This window comes from Phoxinus phoxinus, assembly GCF_949152265.1.
Source record: "Phoxinus phoxinus genome assembly, chromosome: 17".
Lineage (NCBI taxonomy): Eukaryota > Metazoa > Chordata > Actinopteri > Cypriniformes > Leuciscidae > Phoxinus > Phoxinus phoxinus.
In genome coordinates this window covers 29259933-29280704 of record NC_136892.1, presented here as the reverse complement: position 1 = coordinate 29280704, position 20772 = coordinate 29259933, and the positions used below count along the sequence as shown (strand labels likewise).

Below are 20772 nucleotides of genomic sequence, written 5' to 3'. Positions count from 1 at the left end.
AGGTCGGATTTAGAAATACATGTAAGACATTCAAAAACAGATAATAACAATTTTACAAACGTAAATACTTTAAATGACAATGTTTCTGCTAAAAGAGCGAAATAAAAATGACAACTCAGTTATTCGCCGCTGTACGTTACGCCAGCCCAAAGATCAACACTGAATTTGCTAGGTTTAAGCGTCACTACGGGATAAGACTAAGAGATAAGAGAAAGTATTAGTCAGACGATCACAACAAATGCGCTGTTCCAGTAAGAGTCACTGAGAAATGGTCGAGGAGTTTCTGGCATATGGAAGGCCAAAGGGGACAAAACGTGTGAAACTGACGCGTTAACACGCATTTACGCGTTAACACGAAATGTACGCGTTAATGACGTGTTAACACGTAATGACGTGTTAACGCGTAAATTGCGTGTTAACGCGTAAATACATTTTTGGGACATTAGCACCACCTACTGGTTTCGTGCTGCTCTTGCTCAAACACAGAGAAAGCTTGTAAATACCAGTTTTTAATTTGAAATACATGTTCAACAATGTACTTTTCATAGGTTAAAACTAGGCATATGATATAATTACAGCAAATTTTAAATGGGCCTCTGAAAGTCATGACCATTTTCACAATCACAAAGTTTTGTTAGGATAATTACACATTTCCTTCAAATAGTATTTTCATAGCCTACACTCATACTGTAGCATATTTCTAAAGCATCTTTTTATAATTTAACTATATGCATTATTTGTTAGATAGCCCCTTCTGATAACACATTAAGCCTTGTGAATCTGATTCCTATATGCCTAGAAACGGCCCTGGCTACACGTGTGTGAGTATCTCTCTGTTATGGAAATGATTCTGAGTATTAAAGAAACTTTCTTCATCATCCTGTTCTAGTCTGTTTTCCACTTAGCGCGTTGTGACAATAGCCAGCCCAGAACAGAGTTGTATATTTACAGAAACTGTCCCAGCGCCATTGTAATCCTCCTGAAAAGAAGTGTAATATAGTTAGGAATCTATCTATCTATCTATCTATCTATCTATCTATCTATCTATCTATCTATCTATCTATCTATCTATCTATCTATCTATCTATCTATCTATCTAGGCCTATCTATCTTTACTTATTTGTTGTGTTATTCAGTTTATAATAAAGTTTATAATAACTGCATCCAATGTCTAGAATTTTTGTAATTGTGTCATCAGTTTATTTGATTGGTTGTGCCATAAAAGTAAAAGCCTTAAAGTATAATTTTTTTGGTAACACTTTACAATAAGGTTCATTTATTAAACATTAGTTAATGTATTAACTAACATGAACTAACAATGAGCAATACATTTGTTACAGTATTTATTCATCTTTGTTAATGTTAGTTAATAGAAATACAGCTGTTCATTGTTTGTTCATGTTAGTTCACAGCGCATTAACTAATGTTAACAAGTTTTTAATAAAGTATTAGTAAATGTTTAAATTAACATTAACAAAGATTAACAAAGATTAATAAATGCTGTATAAGTGCAGTTCATTATTAGTTAATGTTAACTAATGTAGTTAACTAATGTTAACTAATGAACCTTATTGTAAAGTGTTACCATTTTTTTAATATAATTGATATCGATGATTTAATTATCTTGTAAATACCATAAATGTGGGGAAACTCTGTGGAAAAATGTGTGTGTGTGTGTGGGGGGGGGGGGGGGGGGGGGATGATGTGTTAAAACTAGCCTATGCTAGTAGTATAACTCGCTGTTAATAGACATATCACAGGGGGTTAAATGACCAAATATGTAAGTCGAATAAAATGCTCTGAAAACAACATAAACTCTTATGGATTCCAACTGTAACGGTATTTTTGATGTAGGCTATTGCATATAATAGCAGGCTGTCGCGCTAATTGCGAAGCAACAATCTCATGACAAAATCAAATAGGCTAAAGTAAAAAAATATATATATATTTTCAACCCACCGTAATATGTTTAACAGTGTTTATTATAACCGAAAGCTAGTTTGTTTTCACAGTTACCTGTAAAGAAGTGTAATATATAATTTGGAAAAATTATGTAGGCTATGGATTCCCGTCTCTCTATACGATGCTCATCACCGGCGCGCACCGAACGGAAGATGTCAGGTGACGTAGGCTCATCGTATCCATTAGGTAAGCGCTTTTTCACAATCTCATGAATAAATACAATAAAACGAAGGTGTGCATCACTAAATTAATAGTCATGAGAATGATTACAAACAGTAACGACAGGCGGTGTCACCGTGACACAACACCTTTATTTTATTTGCATTATTCATGATAGAGTGACTCAAGCACTACGCTGAGCTTACCTCATGAGCCATCGTGAGCGATGAGCCAACGACACTGATGGAAGGGTCACTTCAACTTCCAGGAAACTGAATTGATAGATCACGAGTGTATTAGCACTCCAAATCTATCCAACATTTAGGCGAGAATATATATGATTACTTTTGGTCCTATATTCATTTCACATTTTAATATCCATTGTAAAATGACATTAAAAGCGGAAGTTCTGTTTGATTTCATTTATTAAAATTTCAAGCCACTCACTTTAGATTATTATATTATTACGCATGTGTGTGTGTAGTGTGTGTTGTAATATAGCATATACACAGGTGCTTCTCAATAAAGTAGGCTAGACTCATTACATGCAAAGTGAGATATTTCAAGCCTTTATTTGTTATAATTTTTATGATTATGGCTTACAGCTTTTGAAACCCCCAAATTCAAAGTCAAAATTTTAATATTACATGAAATCAACAAAAGAAGGATTTTAAATACAGAAATGTTCCTCTGAAAAATATAATCATGCATATGTACTCAGTACTTGGTTTGGGCCACTTTTGAATGAAGAATTTCAATTAAGTTCAGAAGTTGGTATATACAAAAGTAAATATTTGCTGCATGTTTGTATTGGATATGTAATTATTTGGGGTAGGGGTAAAACTTGTATATCAAAACCCTTGATCAAAAACTTTCTGATAAACATGTATTTTCATAAATACAAGGAAGGCTAAAAGTGCTGCACGGGTGTATCTTATCTCAGTATCAGTATGTTTAATGTAATCTAATGTGTAAAGTGTAGTGTGTGTGTGTGTTGATATATACGATCAATCAGATTCACAAGGCTTAATGGCCCTCATTTATCAATCTTGCGTCGAAACGGGCGTATATGTTGGCGTAAGATCATGCTTACACTCCTCTCACCGCCTGATTTATGAAGCTGTGCGTACCTTTGAAATTCAGGTGTACGCAAACCTGCCTCTTGATAAATGCCGCGGCTGAAAACGATCGTCATTGGATTAACACGGCCCTTTATATTCACGTCTCCGCCTCCCCCACGCCCTCATTTTACGCCATGGACACACGGAAGACGGCAAAGAGGAGAAACTTCTCCGGTGGAAATCCAGTTTAAATCGCTGGTTGGTTGAGCAAATTACCTATCACAAACAATGCATTATTTTACAGCACGTGTTTTGAAACTATTAGCGTTGAATTTCGTATGACGTCACATGTAATAGGGTGTACAATAGTGATGATGATGTGAATAATTGCATGACAATTTGTAATATTTTTCTTATTAGTAGCCTATTATGATTTTGATTATTAATGACGCTTATTGTTATTTAGAAGAAGAATGTCTTTGTCATTATTATTATTTGTATTAGGCTTAGGGTTGCCACCTTCAGTGTGGCAAAATAAGGGACACCCATTCACTTCACCCAACCCCCGCATAATATGTAGATATGAATCCAACTAAAAACTAGTGAAAATATGTATTTTAGTCAAATAGCAAATGGTGTAGCTCTGCAGCCATCTACTAAAGTGATCATTTCTTTACTTTTAAAACGGCATTTTCCAAAAGATGGGCAAAGATCTTACACTAAACCATGTCAAATGATCTATATCCATGAACGTTAGAAATGTGGGTAATTTTACCTTTTTTTTAAACAGTTTTTGTATAAAAAATATTTATTTATTTATTTATATAGCCTAAATTAAAAAATATATAATAAATCCTCCTAAAACTATAAATCCTAAAAAAAAACTATTATGTTGTTTCAAAATTACATTTTGTTGAAACAACACAAGTGTGACTTTTTTCCGCCCACACTAACATAAAAAACAGATATTATTCAAATTTATTAAAAAATTTTTGTAGATCTAGAAAGTGTTGTCAACCGTGCAAAGTCTCACGCCATTTGGACAAAAATATTTTTTATTTTATTTCAGCAAACGTGATTTGGGGTCGAAAAGACCCGACCAGCGCACAAGGAGTTAAAAAACGTGCAGGTTTACAGCGCATGTTCACGAGACTCAGTCGCTATAGAAACAAAGACGCTGAAATGCAATCACGCAATGAGCTTCTCTACAACGAAATTGATTTCTTTATATTTGCTATTAGTATTATCCATACTGCAAAATCCTTTTGTTTTTATTCAACTATATGTGGGCCTAATGTAAAATACGGGACAAATCGCGTCCCTTATTGATTTGATACGGGACGCATCATCTTACTTGTAAATACGGGATGATTCCGTATTTTAAGGGACGGGTGGCAACCCTAATTAGGCTATAGGCTAATTATTGTTTATTTTATTAATTTAATAAAGAACTCTGTCTCTTATTCCAAAAGATCCATGTATAGGCTACTTTTGTGTCTATTCGTTTTTCCTTTTTAAAGTAGGCTAATTGAAAAACGAAAAATTAACGGTTGTCTTTTTAAAACGCAAAGTTGAACACCAAAAGTTTAATTTGAACTGGCAACACCAACTGCTGCGCAAAAAAAGTAAATATCGACGAATTTTCAGATTTTTGTTTAATGACTTTTTGCCCCTTTATTAAACATGTAAAATATACACAAATTAATATGGAAAACATGTCGATTTTAATGGGCGGCAGTGGCTCAGTGGTTCATGTAGGTTGTCTACAAACTGAAAGGTTGGTGGTTCAATCCCCGGTTCCACCTGACCAAGTGTCGAGGTGTCTATGAGCAAGGCACCTAACCCCAGCTGCTCCCGACGAGCTGGATGGCGCCTTGTATGGCTGACACCGCCGTCGGTGTATGAATGGGTGAATGTGAGGCAATATGTAAAGCGCTTTGGTGGCCATTGGGTCTGTGAAAGCGCTATATAAATGCAGTCCATTTACCATTTTTTAATGGTTTTCTAAGGTCAAATTAGAATCTGGAATTGATATTTTCCCGCAGTGATGAATGAGAAGAGCCAATATTAAACTATTGTTTTCTAAGTCGGCTAAGATCTCCATCTTCGCTGTTAATGCGCTTTTAGAGAGAAATGCACCTTTCATACGGATTACTTAATCAGAACAAAATGTATTAGCTTTCGATTCGAATTTGTTCGTTTTAAAGTGGACATTTCAAGCTTTAGATAGGCTATATTTTGTTTCAGTTCTCGCTCTCCAGTTCACGGAGATCATGAAACTGATTGTTTTATTTTATTTTACAAAAGCACAACGTTTTCTTGTAGTTACAAATAATGTATTATTATTTTCAGTATGACCAGAAATGATGGAGTATTTTAAATTGTTTCACTATTGATAGGAAAAAGTGTTCGCGCGCGCGCCTCCGTGCCATCCAGTGCGCGTTCCACACTCCGCTCCACAAACCCTTTGGATATGCGTCAAAATCTTGTGTTTATTTGTGATAATCTTAGTCCTGTATTATTATTGTCTAACCCGTATTATGAATGTCATTTGACGAATTGCTTTGTTCCTTTTTTGGATAAAAGCGTCTTCTAAATATAGCCTAGTAATAATGATGATAATTATTATTATTTGCGGACACGGACCCCAAACACACCGCGTCTTCAGGTGACTGTAAATGCGCAAAAACTGTTTCCATTGCAGTTTTGCGAAATATTCCTTTTTCGAATTGCCTGAAAAACCACCTCATGCGAGCGTTTTGTGGTGTTAGGAATTGTTTTTCTGCGCATTTCAGCACTAACTCAAAACGTGCGTACATGTACACCACCTCCTGAGCTGGCGTAGGATTTGAGCGTGCCAACGTCCATATTGATAAATCGCAAAGTCACCGTGGTTTTGGGTGTACGCCAGGTGTACGCTGGAAATTTGGTGTACGCACTTTTGATAAATGAGGGCCAATGTGTTATCAGAAGGGGCTATCTAACAAATAATGCATATAGTTAAATTATAAAAAGATGCTTTAGAAATATGCTACAGTATGAGTGTAGGCTATGAAAATACTATTTGAAGGAAATGTGTAATTATCCTAACAAAACTTTGTGATTGTGAAAATGGTCATGACTTTCAGAGGCCCATTTAAAATTTGCTGTAATTATATTATATGCCTAGTTTTAACCTATGAAAAGTACATTGTTGAACATGTATTTCACATTAAAAACTGGTATTTACAAGCTTTCTCTGTGTTTGAGCAAGAGCAGCACGAAACCAGTAGGTGGTGCTAATGTCCCAAAAATGTATTTACGCGTTAACACGCAATTTACGCGTTAACACGTAATGACGTGTTAACACGTAAATGCGTGTTAACGCGTAAATGCGTGTTAACGCGTCAGTTTCACACGTTTTGTCCCCTTTGGCCTTCCATACTGGCAAGGGGAAACACAATCCAATCGGTCGTCACTAAGCCCAGCTATTCCCACCAAGCCTGCTGTAACACCAGCCCTGTATTACGGTAAATAGTGAATCACACCGCTCAATGTACTCAATAGGGTGCAAATTACAGGCTTGCCATAACGGATATGTTATCAATGAGTTTACAGTCCTCCTCCTCAGTCGCACTCCCGAACGCCAGGATGACGTCACTTCCAGAACGAGAATGACGCGCTCGCTTAGGCACTCCCGCCCCTAATCATTGTCATGGAGCGCATCACCACATATATATATAAATGAATATTGTAATATAAATATCTCACGTTATACAAATAGAGTCTATACTATTGAGAAGTATCAATTTAGGAGAAGATTAAACCCTTTTTTTCAGTGCTTTATTTATGTTACCCACTGTCCTTTAATTGGTTTGTATTTATTTTGAAATATAGCTATTGTTCTTGCTTTCATCCTCTTGCTTTTTGTTAAAAACTTCAAATAAGACATTAACAGAGAAAGAAAAAGAAAGTTTACCCAATAGGCTCCAGTATCCCTGCAGATGAAGCTTGGGAAATGCCCGGATTAGTTCTTTTAGTCATGTGCTTGAGAATGTGATGAAATTGATGAAGCCGTGGTGTGTCATTAAATGCTGTTTTTGTATTTCACAATGCCTCAAGTCTGATTGTTCCTGATTTCAGAGGAAATCAAACTTATGGTCCTGTTTGATAGGGCGTTTAATGTCATATATGGTCATATACTACTTACTGTAACTGCAGCTATTTCAATCCTTTAATGTTTATACTGGTTTCTGAATAACTTTCCATCCTCCTCACCAAATGGCCACAAATCCCTAAAGCCTAAACTAAATTATATATGATTTTCTTTCTTCTGCAGAACACAAGAAGACATTTTACTTTCTTCTAGAACATGTTCTGCTGAGGAAAAAAGTCACACAGGTTTTGAATGACATGAGGACGAGTGAATGATCTTTGGGTGAACTATGAAGGTTGGTTTTTGTAGACCTGCAAAGAGCTTGTAATTTCCTTAAATTAAGTCAATTGTGTAATCGTTTCTGCTTCTCCACTCTTATTTTCCCATGAAGATCCTCCTCTTGTGATAAGCTATAAAATGAGCTCTGAAACAGGCATGATGTTTCATTCTCCTCCTGATCAAAGATGGATCTGCAAATCTCAGTTTTTCTTCTGTTCATTCTCTTCACTGCAGGTACGAAGACAAAAAAGTGTTTGTGATGTATATATATTTTTTTCATTGGATCTCTATCACTGTCTCTCTGTTTTCTGTTTTGAAAGGACACTCTTTCAGCTGTTATGTGTGCTCGAATCTGGGGGATTCTTGTGCGGATCAGAAGTTAAAAACATGTCCCAGTGGATCTTCCAAGTGCATCAGTTTAACAGTGGCATCACAAGGTAGGAAGACGAGTATGACAGATCGAGTGGTGTAAATGTAACTTCTCATATAACTGTGACTCTTTTCTTGGCAGAATTTACTAAATCGCTGCAACACGATCTCATGAAAGTGTGTATTTATACCACAAATGTTATTTCTCGTAACATTTATACACCAAAAATGTTTTTTTTTTTTTTTTTTTGCGTGCATATGCTACACACTGAAAACCCTTGGGTAGGATTAGGGGTGGGGAGAGCGTGCGTATTACATTCCATAAAGTGCGTATCATGCACGCGTACGCATATGATCAATCACTGAATATTAAATGTATTTCTGCTGTTTAATTTGTTTTCTCTCCGATTGTTTTGTTAACAATGGCAATTGTATAAAAACAACTTTTTTTTTATATTTATAATTATTCCATCAAAATAACATGTACTTGTCTTTTCTGTATCATTCATATTTTAGGGCAAATTAGTGTAAATATGAAGATGAAAGAGTGTGCTGTTGACTGTCGAAGTGGGTCCATGAACGTCGGCATTTCAAAGGTCTCTTTTTCCTGCTGTAACACAGACCAGTGTAACGTCCAAGATGTTCCAGGTATTGTGCTTTACTGACCTTGTGCAAATTGTGATGGATTTTAAACTGATATTTATTTTTCTTGCAGGAACAATATTCATATGCTTATATTATATAAAAACGGTTGTATTCCTGTTTGCGGGTGGGATTCTCTCTGAAATTTGTCTGAGATCCTCCGGCCGTGATAAAAGCATATTTGAAGGCAGTGTCTTAAGTCTGTCGGTATTATTGCTCCGCAGCAAGTGTAGGTTAGGGGACTCGACCGACGTCGATGAGGAGACGCGCTAAGAGTATAAAGATTATTGAACCGGGACGTCGATTGTAGTCGAGACTAAGATACAGGAAACTAACGTCGATTATAGGCGAGACCCTAAACTTAAGTCAGGTGTGAAAGAAGAAAAAATCTACCACACTATCTTCCTTAAAGTCAACATTAATTTTACTTCCAAAGGACATTCAATCAGGAAATAAAAAGCAGGGTGAGGCTTGTCTGTGGTGAACTGACTGAATGGAGTAGCTAAAGGAGTTATGTTTCATTAGATTATATTTTATACAGAAAATCAAATTAAATTAATACATGTTTTCCTCCTGTAGATCCCCCTAACATCCCCAATGGAATGAAATGTTTCTCTTGTGATGGACATAACTGCTCAAACACAGTGAGCTGTTCAGGGAGTGAAGATCGGTGCATTAAAGCAAAAGGTGAGAAGAAAAGGACGAAGATTGTTGTTATTTTTGTTTCTCCACCATCAATTTACAGATCACATATATGTCCAGCTTAGACTAATTCAACCATTGTTCTCTTTCTCTTCATCAGGGATTGTTGGAGACCAGTCAATTGATGTAAAAGGCTGTGTGTCTAAATCTATTTGTGACTCCACATTTATTCCTAATGTTCAGAACATCACATGTTGTGCGGGGAACCTGTGTAACGGGGCTCAGAGTGTCACCCAGAGCGTCCTGTTCCTCTGCGGTTCTCTGCTCTCCTACTTCCTCATGCACTGAATACAGCAGATCTTCACATTCTACAATCACACACACTGTACTGAATATATAGCTTGTGTTTTTCTGTACTAGATTGTGTTTAGATGTGATAAACTGAATTTATACAGGAAAATGTATGTATTCATCACCTAATTTCAGGGTTCATTTTTAAATCTTCATGATGTAAAAAGCTCAAAAGAAAGTGCGATATTTTTTTTCTTAAATAAAAAAACGATTAAATCATCATCATGTCGAGAAGAAACAAATGATCATTAATTATTCAAAAAGGAACATTTTCACCTTTTATAAGAACATAATTCACCTTATGTTTTGCATTTGTCCTACAAACTAAATTTCCACTAAATAAATTTTTTTATTTTGCTGAATAGGCCTACTTTTGCTCAATACTTATTGTTTTAAGTGTGTAAACTAGCTAGCGGAAGAGGTGTACAGTTTAACTGCATACATCATGTTATAAAGGTCTAGCTCTTGATATTGATCCTAATTTCACAATTCGATTCAGATTTACAAGCTCTTGTTTTGATACACTTCCGATCTCCATTAGTTTTGCTTCGATATTGATTAATTTGGAAATATTTCAGGTTCAATTATTCTAAAGGAAAAAATGTCTCAACTAATGCTGTGAACAGTCAGTGTAACTTGGTAGCCTACATTACTATCAAATTCATTTGATATTAATTTTCAGTTATATGTCAAACAATATAATAAACTATGAATACAATCATTAATATATATATATATTTAAAAAAAATTATACTGTATATAGGCTAAATGTAGTATTTTTCATTTAGATTCAAATTCAATTCCGGTACAACAATCATTCCACATATATCTGCTTTACATGATTGACAATGTGCAAATGATGAATTTACTTGTAGACTTTTTGTAGACTTGTCAATAGCTTTTGATACAGTTAACCATCATATGTTGTTGTAAATATGTAACAAAAAAGTTTAAATATGCATGTTTTCTGCTGGGATACACTCACACACAGCCATCTTGGCACAGGGGAGAGTGGGGTTGTGCCAGTTTTTACTCAAAGTGACTTTAAAGTGAGGCCATGACAGTAATGCCTTCAACTTAAGGATTTACATATATTTCAGGATGTGGTGCATCCCTGAGAACAATAACTTTGGATCTGAAATACATTGTTTCAGAAATATAGCTTTTGGGAAAAAAAGTGGTCTCGTGGCACAACTTGCCCCTGGTGCGGGGTAAGTTGTGCCTTTGGGGGAATACGTTAGGGGTAAATTGTGCCAGTGTGAAACATACCTGCAGTTTATTAACAGAGGACAGTAACTCAAACACAAGCCTTCAGGTTCACTCTCTTTCACCTGAAGGATGTATGAGAAAAGAAACGTTAAGTAGCCTACCGTCCGCTATAACAGCAGCTACAATTCATCTAATACACAGGTCACACATATGGCTAAAAACATACATACATTTTAACATCCAAATGAAAATTACACACATTTAATATACTAAAAACATTTCCACAGACTCAATCCACCAAAATTATAAGTGGAGAAAATGATTAACAGGGAAAAACCCGCACTCTAATTTGGCGCCAGGCGGCAACATAAAACAAACACGTGCGTTTATAAAACTCCGAAAATACATTGAACTCTAGGCAGAAAAACAAATGTATAAACTTGTTCCCGTTTTATAACACCTCCACAATAATTATCAACTCCAAACTTCACTTAATACTACATATTTTCTCTCTTAACTGCAGAGCACCACACAGACATACCTGACTCTCTCCAGTCACAGGCATAGATATTATATAGAGACTAGATGCCCTATTGGCTGCTGGGCACCGAGAAATACGGCCGCCATCTTAAACCGGTCGTACTCCTAGTTTCGTTGCTTAGCAGCAGTTAGATTCCAGAGCACTGTGGAGCATTTTCCTGTTCTAATCGGCGGACCATCGCAAATAGGGCCCGGGATTACTTTTCACAAGTACATTTTAACATTACCGTACTTTTGGTTGTGTTTTGTGAGTAGAATATTACCAGATAATTGAGAAGGAGCAAGGATCTTTGATATTACTGTACAGAAATCGTAGCCAGCTAACGTTACTGCACCACTCGGCATGGAGAGGTTGGGTAAAGTCAGTTTATATAACGTTACTGTCTATGGGTAAAGTAATTATTACAAGAGCTTCTCGGTTATCAGATACGAGCATTCAACGGCCCTGTAGCATAAACATATACAAATATAGGTTATTTGTGTTTGCGCACGTGATATCAGGAAGCAATGTAATAATGTTAACTTACCTGTGTAATACACACATGACGGCGATGCGCAAATCGAGTGTGTGTGTGTGTGTCACAACTTATTAAAATATCTTACTTTACTGCAACTATCTGTTACTGCTTCTTTATCATATTTATAGTGTGTGCTTTATAAAATACCTTATATCCTGTATCACATATTTTGATTTTGGACGTCTGGTCACTTTATATCTTTATTATTACTGTTAAGCCTACTATGAATATTAAAATATGCCGAACCATGTGTCCTTTATCATATTTATATTGTGTGATTTATAAAATACCTTATATCCTACATCACATATTTTGATTTTGGACGTCTGGTCACTTTATATCTTATATCAGAATATTATATTACTGTTAAGCCTACTATGAATATTAAAATAAGCCGAACCATGTGTCCTGTATCATAGCTACATGAATGACATTTGCAGAAAAAAAACCTGCGTGAAAATCAGTTCGGTATTCAGTGAGGTATGATTAATTAAATGCGATGACAGCTCATTGCACCTGCCATACAGATTACACTGAGTGAAGCGGGTGACCGGTTTAAGATGGCGGCCCCACGGCTCGACCGCGCTAATAGGCAGTAGCGGTCGATAGGGCGTCTATCTATATGATGTCTATGGTCACAGGCTGTTCTGAGAAAGAGCTGGCGCGACCGGTCCATTACTGATGATGTCACTCACTCACAGAACAAACTCAAAATATGAATTATAAATAAAAATACATATTTTCCTGTCTTTCAGAAAAAATAAAGATTATATTTATAATGTAAATAATTATATTTAACCACTTTAATTATTGAACAAATAAAAGTTTGCTGGAACAGTTACCAGGAAAACCCCAAACACTACACTCTCCCCTCCTAAATTTCAGCAAACTTTAAGGCTGTAGGTGAGACATTTTCCTTTAAAGTGGGATACCCAGACTTCAGTCATTCAAGTGAATAGCAAAACATTTTGCTTGGGAGAAATATCCCCGTATACATATTACCATACATTCCCACAAAAAGTAAATCTCAAATCCTATCAAAGCTCACTCAGTTCTTATTTCTGGTCAGTTCTCAAGGTCAGCTTAACATTTGAATTCCAGGATCAATTTAACTCTCTATCAAACTTGACAGAATTTTGAGCAACTCTGCAAGAGGATCTTTTTGCCCCGATTCAGTCAATATCATGCTCACTCGAGCAGGCGCCTGACAGGTTTCTCTAGCCTTCCTGACCTGGTTCTCACTGTTCCTTCATTTGGTTCCAAGGCAGTATCTGCTATACAGTCACCGTTCTTGGGGACTTTCTCTGTGCATGTCCAATTTTGCAACTTGAGGCTTGATGCTTAGAGCTTCCGACCGATCTGCTCATTGAACTGGCATCACTTGACATGACAATTGATTCACCTTGAATACTCTGGTTGCTCACAGATCCTTGGAGCCTTTCTCCATTCCTGCTGCACAATTGATCTGGTTCTAATTCATGTACACCATTGTCATCCTCAGACTGCTCACTGTCAGAGTTCACATCCCTTGCTCCATGTTCATCGCTAGAACTTTCAGTATGTTCACTTTCACTGGTAGAAAGATCCTTCTCTCTTGTTTGACTTTCGCAGACTGATTTTTCTAACTCTGTGACATGTTCTTTGGTCTTCTTTACAGCACATTTTCCAGGTGCTTTTGGGTTTACACCTTGAAAAATCCATGCAGCCGTTCTACTGATCCTTGATTCTCTTCCCATACTGAACAAAGATCTTTGGTCTGCTGTTTGATCTTTTTCGTCTTCCGACACTGTTGATACGACTGTTGATACGATGTTCGGCTCTTCCAATGGAAGGAAATTGACTGGGAGGAGGGAGTTACGATGGACAACCTTGCTGATCTTTGTTGTGGGATTCTCAACTCTGTAGATGGGCAATGATGGATCTTTCCATATCACTACAAGTCCCACACGTCCGCCGACTTCCCTTTTCCTCTTTCCTTTTTATTTACTAAGAGAACACGGTCTTCAACCTCCAGAGGAGCCCCCTTAGATCTTTTGTTATACCCTTGTGCCTGCTTTCTCTGTGCATCAGTAGTGTTGCTTTTAGCAATTTGCACAGCTTCTCTGAGATCTTTCTGAAGAGATTTCACATACTCATCATGAGTCTGAACATCCTCATTTCTGAGGGCGACAGCGTCCTAAAGCTCAGACGTGAACTGCGCGCCTCGGTCAGAGGAAATGTCCGAAGGGGTGCCGAAACGGGCAATCCAGGTGGCAATAAATGCCCGTGTCATCTCGACAGACGCCACCGATGTCAGTGGCACAGCCTCAGGCCAGCGGGTGGTCCTGTCAACCATGGTAAACAGATATGTGAAACCTTGAGAGGAGGGCAGAGGACCAACCAGGTCCACGTTTACGTGGTCAAAGCACCTCTCAGGAACCGGGAACAATTCTAACGGGGCTTTAGTGTGGCGGTGTACTTTGGCCCGTTGGCACTCAACACAGGTGTTAGCCTAGTCCCGGGCTTAGACGGGTGGACCAGTAGTGGCGAGATGGTGCTCCACACCATGCTTTACAGTAGATGCACAGAAAGTGGGCTGAGTGAGGGCTGGGAAACTGGCCAGTAGACCGTGGAAATCATCGGAAGCTGAGAGCATGCTAGACAGTCGTATGGAGTGTGCCTCGCTGAGCGTGCACGTATAAGAACAAAACGTGACAGCATCAATCAGACGGCGGTTCTTTACAACCACCAACAGTCCATGTGCACACAAAAAATCAGCGCCGAGGAGGGGAACGGCAACCTTTGCAGTAACAAAGTCCCAACCGAACTGCTGTCCTCCGAAACACAATTCGACATACCTCGTTCCATATGTGCGGATGGGGCTACCGTTGGCAGCTTCCATAGGGGGGCCGTGGCTGTCGGTCACCATGTCCAAACGGGATGCAGGCAGGACGCTCCTTTGTGCTCCCGTGTCGCACAGAAAACGGTGTCCGGAGATGCTATCGTGGATGAAAAGCAGCCTGCCTACGCGGCCGACACTCATGGCCACTACTGAGCGCCGGCCCTGGCATTTCCCGAAACACTGAAACTGCATGGTGGACGGCATTTGTTAGCCTTGGTTCCAAACTTTGCATGATAGAAACACAATCCTGAGGGCTGTTGTGTGCCAGAAGACTGCTGCCGACAAGCAGTGGTCGCAGCAATGAGTGCAGAGTCGTCCCCCGTCACCGAAGAGATGTGCGCGGGAAAAAGCACAGCCGCACAATGTCCCTGACAGGAAAAATGTATCAGCCTCTTCAGCTTGTCTACGACAATCAGTGATTGTGGTGTTGGCTAATGCAGCTCTCACTTCGGAAGGCACTGGCAGCTGACGCAGGAAAAGCTGGATGAAAAGAAAATCAGGTCTGTGTTCACCTAAAAAGATCCAGCATACGGTCCATGAGCTCGGACGGTTTGCTGTCACCCAGTCCTTGAAGTGAGAAAAGCCTGCTGGCTCTCTCAGTGTCCGACAGTCCAAACGTTTTCAACAGGTGGGCTTTAAGTGCTGTATACTTCTCATTTTCGGGAGGATTTAGGCTCACCACTCTGGATGCTGTTGAATTTCCGAGAGCAAACACAACATAGTAATATTTTGTTGTATCCGCGGTGATCTCACGCAACGCGAACTGCGCTTCAGTCTGGGCGAACCATGCCGATGCTGACGATTCCCAGAATTCGGGGAGTTCAGCGTTCGCGGTCATGATCGCGTTGTGTCTCTGGATACGTCCAGCAGACTAATGTCGGGGTCACCAGTGTGGAAATTGCAGTAATTTGCAAGAGACAACTGCTCACTTTGAGCACACAAGTATGTGTCGTTTATTTTCGAAGGTAAACAAAACAACAGATCAATGGCGCTGACCAGCGTCCCACGTAATCACGCCTTCCGAACATTTAAAGGGGCCGCGATCCCTGAACAGTTATGTAGAAACACAGTGTACAGAACTACACTTAATAACAAAGGTGAATTATGTCTGTCATCACTACAACAGGTTCTATGTGTAGTTTTTCTACTAAAATTAATCCTTTTTTTATTGCCTGTGTGTGAAGGGGTTGTAATCTCACATTAAAATGATCCACTTGGCGGGTTTTGCTATTACCTCTGAAAGCAAGTATTCCTATTTCTATGTGAAGGCTCCGGGTCGGATTTACCGCAAAATCCAGTCACGTGACTGAGACCTGCATGCGCGCTCGCCTCGTCTACTGACTTTGCACTCAACAGCGACGACACTGCAACTTTATGACATGGAGTCTGCTAATACTAGGAAACGACCAGCACAACACAGACTCAACACAAACTCCACATTTTCCACTAATATAAATAATGTCTGTTCTTACTTTGAGTAAAGATAAAGGATGCAAACTTTAATCTTACAACAGTCATTCACGTTACAGATCGGCTAACATATGCACTGTTTTTGATCCAGTTAATGATACAGTTCCCACATGTTCACTGCAATAAATTAGAAATATACATATCGGTTTGTTGATGTACATACTTGTTAATTCTGATGGTGAGTGTAACAGAGTCAGGGCAGGGGTGTGCCAACTGCCACAAAAAGGCCTTAAAGATGTTCAAACAGTAGCAGCACCACTGCTCTGAATGTACCAGCAGATGGAGGCGTAAAAAAAAAAATATGAAGTGACGTGCTGATGAAGTCAAAGTTCAGTGTTTATTAAAAAACAAACAAAAAAAACAAGTGAAACAAAAATAACAAACTGTTCAAAGTTAACTGCAAACAAACTTTTGGCTATGCCAATAAATTGACCCAAAAACAGAGTAACCAACTCAAACCAACTCACTCTCGCTAACTTCCCTCAGTCTCGTTCACTCGGATGTATGTCATTGCTTACGTTGCACGAGTGCCACTACTGGCGGAAACTGCAATGGGCTGAATTGGATCGTCCTAAGCCCTTGATCACCTGGAATCAGCTATGGAGTTGATGTATTATTATTATTTTTAAATCCCTTTAAGAATTTGTTTAATGCAGCATCCAAATATATAAAGGTGTGTTTGGGTTGTTTTAAATAAAAAATATATAATTAATATATGATAGTTGTTTGTTGTGGTGATGATTAGACGCGATCTGTGGTGACATCACAATCGTACTGCATTGTGGGACATATAGGTGCCTGAAGTTTACATATGAAGTAGACGCATTTCCTCTGTCAAAATCGAGGGAACAAGTGTCTGTCCATATAAACTTCCCTCGTCCACTTCACAAAGTGGAACGCACTTTAAAATGGCGGCAGGGATTCCCCTGAGGGGAAGTGCTTAGGGAAGTTCGCAAGTGCATGTCTAAAAGTGGAGTGGAACGCAGTCTAGGTGTCCTTCCTTTCACGGCAAAACGAAGGGTGCATTTGGCGTCGCTTTAGCTTTCGCCGTGCCGCTATGACGCAACCGGCCTTCGGAGGATGCAGAATTGAATTGGGACAGCCTTCATCGCACCGCGGTGACGCAATCAGCCTTCAAATGTGACCTCCGAAGTGTGCAGGTGACGTAACTAATTCCAATGATCCAACTGTTGCAATGGCTGCAATTAGACTTTCTGAAGAACGGTTTTGAGGCCGTTTATGGGGGGTATGGGCGGCGCCATCTTGGAAAATCTTGGGAAATCCTAACCCCGCCCAACTTCTGGCCAATCCATATATGGGTAAAAGGGCGGGCTTTGTGTGAGATTGTGTGTAAATGTTTAAATTCACAATCTATAGCTTCGGTTCTATTATATTAAACATATAAATTAAAAGACATTTATGACTCGTTATAACGTAGGTCAAACGACTTCTTTAATTATGTGAGTTTAATTCTTCGTCTCATTCAGAACTGCAAGTGTTCAGTGTCATATTCATAGTTAACAAAGCTGAACAATGTCATTCCTTCTGTCACGCAGGCATTTAGTCATATTACAAAATAATTTATTGAGGCCAAACATATACCGGTAAAATAAGTTATTGAGGCCAAACCTATGGGCCAAACATATAAAATTACATTATATACTCAAAAGTGGGCCTGCCAAACAAAGTTAACCACGCCCTTATGTGTCATACATTTTATATCTAAATACGATCTAAACTAACGAGTTAGAAAAAAATTCACCCACCTCACTGTTGTCAGGCACTCGGAACCTATTGAAAAATACAATAAAAGTCCATGGGACCAACCTGTAAAAACATGAATTTATGCTGTGAAAACGGACACTTTAACATGGGGGTCTATGGACATTTGCTCACTTTTGGGACCTGCCCCTTGCGGATTTTCGATATATTGCAGTTTTTCGCACTTCCGGGTAGGCTTCATTTTTCAGATTAGAATGTTGCCACTTGGGGAAAACATGGTTTGTCGAACCATTAGCAAGGTGGTCCTCGCTCTGCAGGAGTACATGAATAGTTTCATTAGTAATGTTCCCTGGACATTTATCGACCATATCCATAAAAGAGGGCTTTTAGAAAATCGCCGGTAAGATATATTGATAGGTTGACATCACATGAACACATTTTTCTTTCAAAAAGCAAATTTCACAAATGTGAAAAAAAGATAAAAAAAAATAAAATTATTATTTTAAATATTTTTTATTATTATTATTCGATTAATCTTATGATAGGATAGAGTGATGACCCTAGAGTCATTGGAGCAATAGACTGCACACATGTTGCAATCTCCACTGTTAGGAGAACATGAGGCAGATTAGGTACACTCTTAGAAGAAAAGGTTCTATAGAACCTTAAAAGGTTCTATAGGCGCTTCGTATTTGGAACCCCTAAAAGGTTATATATACAGAACCCTTTTTAAGAACCAAAAGGGTTCTTTCTTGTCATTATAGAACCTTTTTAGCATAAAAGGTTATTTGGAGTTGAGTAAAGAACCCTATGGTTCTATATAGAACCCCAATAAACCCTTTTTTTCTAAGAGTGTAGAACCTTTTAGGGGTTCCAAATACGAAGCGCCTATAGAACCTTTTAAGCTTTTAAGGTTCTATATAGAACCTTTTCTTCTAAGAGTGAGAGATGAAGTGAACATGTGAAATTATTATTTTCTGTGAGATGAATCTTTAAATTAATAGTAACATTAACAGATATAACAATTATCTACTTTCTGTGAGTCTGTGTTGTGTCAGCGCTCTGAGGAAAGCAAGTTACAAAGTTACAAGTTACAGTACAAAACACTGTTAATTTGCAACCTACACAGTAACCCCCTATCATGACCCTCAGACAGGGCCACAGAACCGCTTCAATGTGGCCCTCAGTAAAACCAGAGTGAAGTTAGAGAAGACCTTTGGCATCCTAAAGGCACGTTCCAACTGTCTTCGGCGCTTAAGGCTATGTTCACACTTAGCGTCTTTTTTCAAACTGCCAGCGTCTGTTCTACATTAGAACCCTATGGAGTAAACCGTTTTTTAAAAAAAGTCCTGAGCGCTTTTTTAAACGCCACCGCCGGCGTCTTTTTCTGCAGCTCAGAGCGTCTTTTAAAGTTGAAAAAAGTTTAACTTTTCTGAAAAGAACGCCCTACGTCAAGCGCCTTTTTGACAGCTGACCAATGACAAGCGAGTAGCGAGACCTGTCGTTTCCATAACAACAAGAAAAATGGACAAGGTGCCGGTAGAAATACTAATCGTCCTTGTTTCGGAGCACAAGGAGCTGTTTGATATGAGTACACAACTCTATCATAACATACATCACAAAGAGGCTGTGTGGGCACACTACTGTTGCAGCTGTTGTTATAGCAACAAAAGACGCGCTCGGCTGCTATTTGTAACCGAACGCGCAGCGGTTTTTTTTTTTTGCTAAAAAAACGCCGTCGTTAACTTTTTTTTGTCAAAAAAGACGCTAAGTGTGAACGTAGCCTAAGAGTCACCAGAGCGGGCATCACAGATATAGTGGCTGCATGTGCCATTCTGCACAATATAGCCACCATTAGAAAGGAGTGAGAACCACCACGAAACTTCTCCCCGATGAAACTGACCCGATCACACTTGACTAGGGGTCAAACGATTATCGGGGCCGATATTACGCAATTTTAATCTTAACGCACATGGCACAAGGAATATAAGACAAGCAAGCGCAGTAATATCATCACTCCAATCAATCATCATCATCACATCAATAAGAGCGCCGTCCTTCGGATGAGACGTTAAACCGAGGTCCTGACTCTCTGTGGTCATTAAAAATCCCAGGATGTCCTTCGAAAAAGAGTAGGGGTGTTACCCCGGCATCCTGGCCAAATTTGCCCCTTGGCCTCTGTCCATCATGGCCTCCTAATCATCCTCCTATATATACTAATTGGCTTCATCACTGTCTCCTCTCCACCAGTAAGATAATGTGTGGTGGGCGTTCTGGCGCAATATGGCTGCCGTCGCATCATCCAACTGGATGCTGCACATTGGTGGTGGTTGAGGAGATTCCCCCCCTTCTATGTAAAGCGCTTTGAGGTCTCAGATAAAGCGCTATATAAATGTAACAAATTATTATTATTATTATTACTCCTAAGTGATGCCTGAGTGATGATATTACTGCGCCAAGTCGAAGTGCTCCCAAGTGCTATTCCGCCATACATTATAGTTATCCATTTTATCTGCTAAGAAAAACGCCACGTTTTATTTTGTGTCACCATACTTGGTCGTGTAACTCGTGTAACTGTATTTAGGGAAAACCTGGAGGTGTTTGGTCGCTTCTAACTTCATCTCTGTCTGGATCCTAATGAATGAACTGGGCTGAGCTATCAAAGTGTCGTGGCGCGCCAGAGCGATTGAGTGCACGCACTGAGACGAGAGAGGTATGTATCAACTAGTCTTAGTTACGGGAATAACATAGTTTAATATGAAAAAAAGGTGGAGTGTTCCTTTAATAACGATTGAAATTCCATTGAAATCATGATGATCTACGGACAGGATT

At 38.8% G+C, this 20772-nt stretch overlaps 1 protein-coding gene across 3 annotated transcripts; it reads left to right on the top strand.

Annotated features, from left to right (window-relative positions):
* The first annotated feature begins 7710 nt into the window (after nucleotides 1–7710).
* On the top strand, nucleotides 7711–9960 carry LOC306984583 (urokinase plasminogen activator surface receptor-like). Of its 3 annotated transcripts, none has more exons than XM_079586060.1 (5): nucleotides 7711–7830; nucleotides 7917–8033; nucleotides 8482–8613; nucleotides 9187–9294; nucleotides 9410–9960. In XM_079586060.1, exons 1-5 carry the CDS (start codon nucleotides 7782–7784, stop codon nucleotides 9595–9597), a joined length of 594 nt encoding a protein of 197 aa, XP_079442186.1. In that variant the 5' UTR covers nucleotides 7711–7781; the 3' UTR covers nucleotides 9598–9960. The 3 variants fall into 3 exon arrangements, with proteins under 3 accessions (XP_079442186.1, XP_079442185.1, XP_079442187.1); XM_079586059.1 differs by having other exon boundaries at nucleotides 7917–8045; nucleotides 9410–9803; XM_079586061.1 differs by lacking the exon at nucleotides 7917–8033 and having other exon boundaries at nucleotides 7758–7830; nucleotides 9410–9803.
* The last annotated feature ends 10812 nt before the right edge of the window (nucleotides 9961–20772 follow it).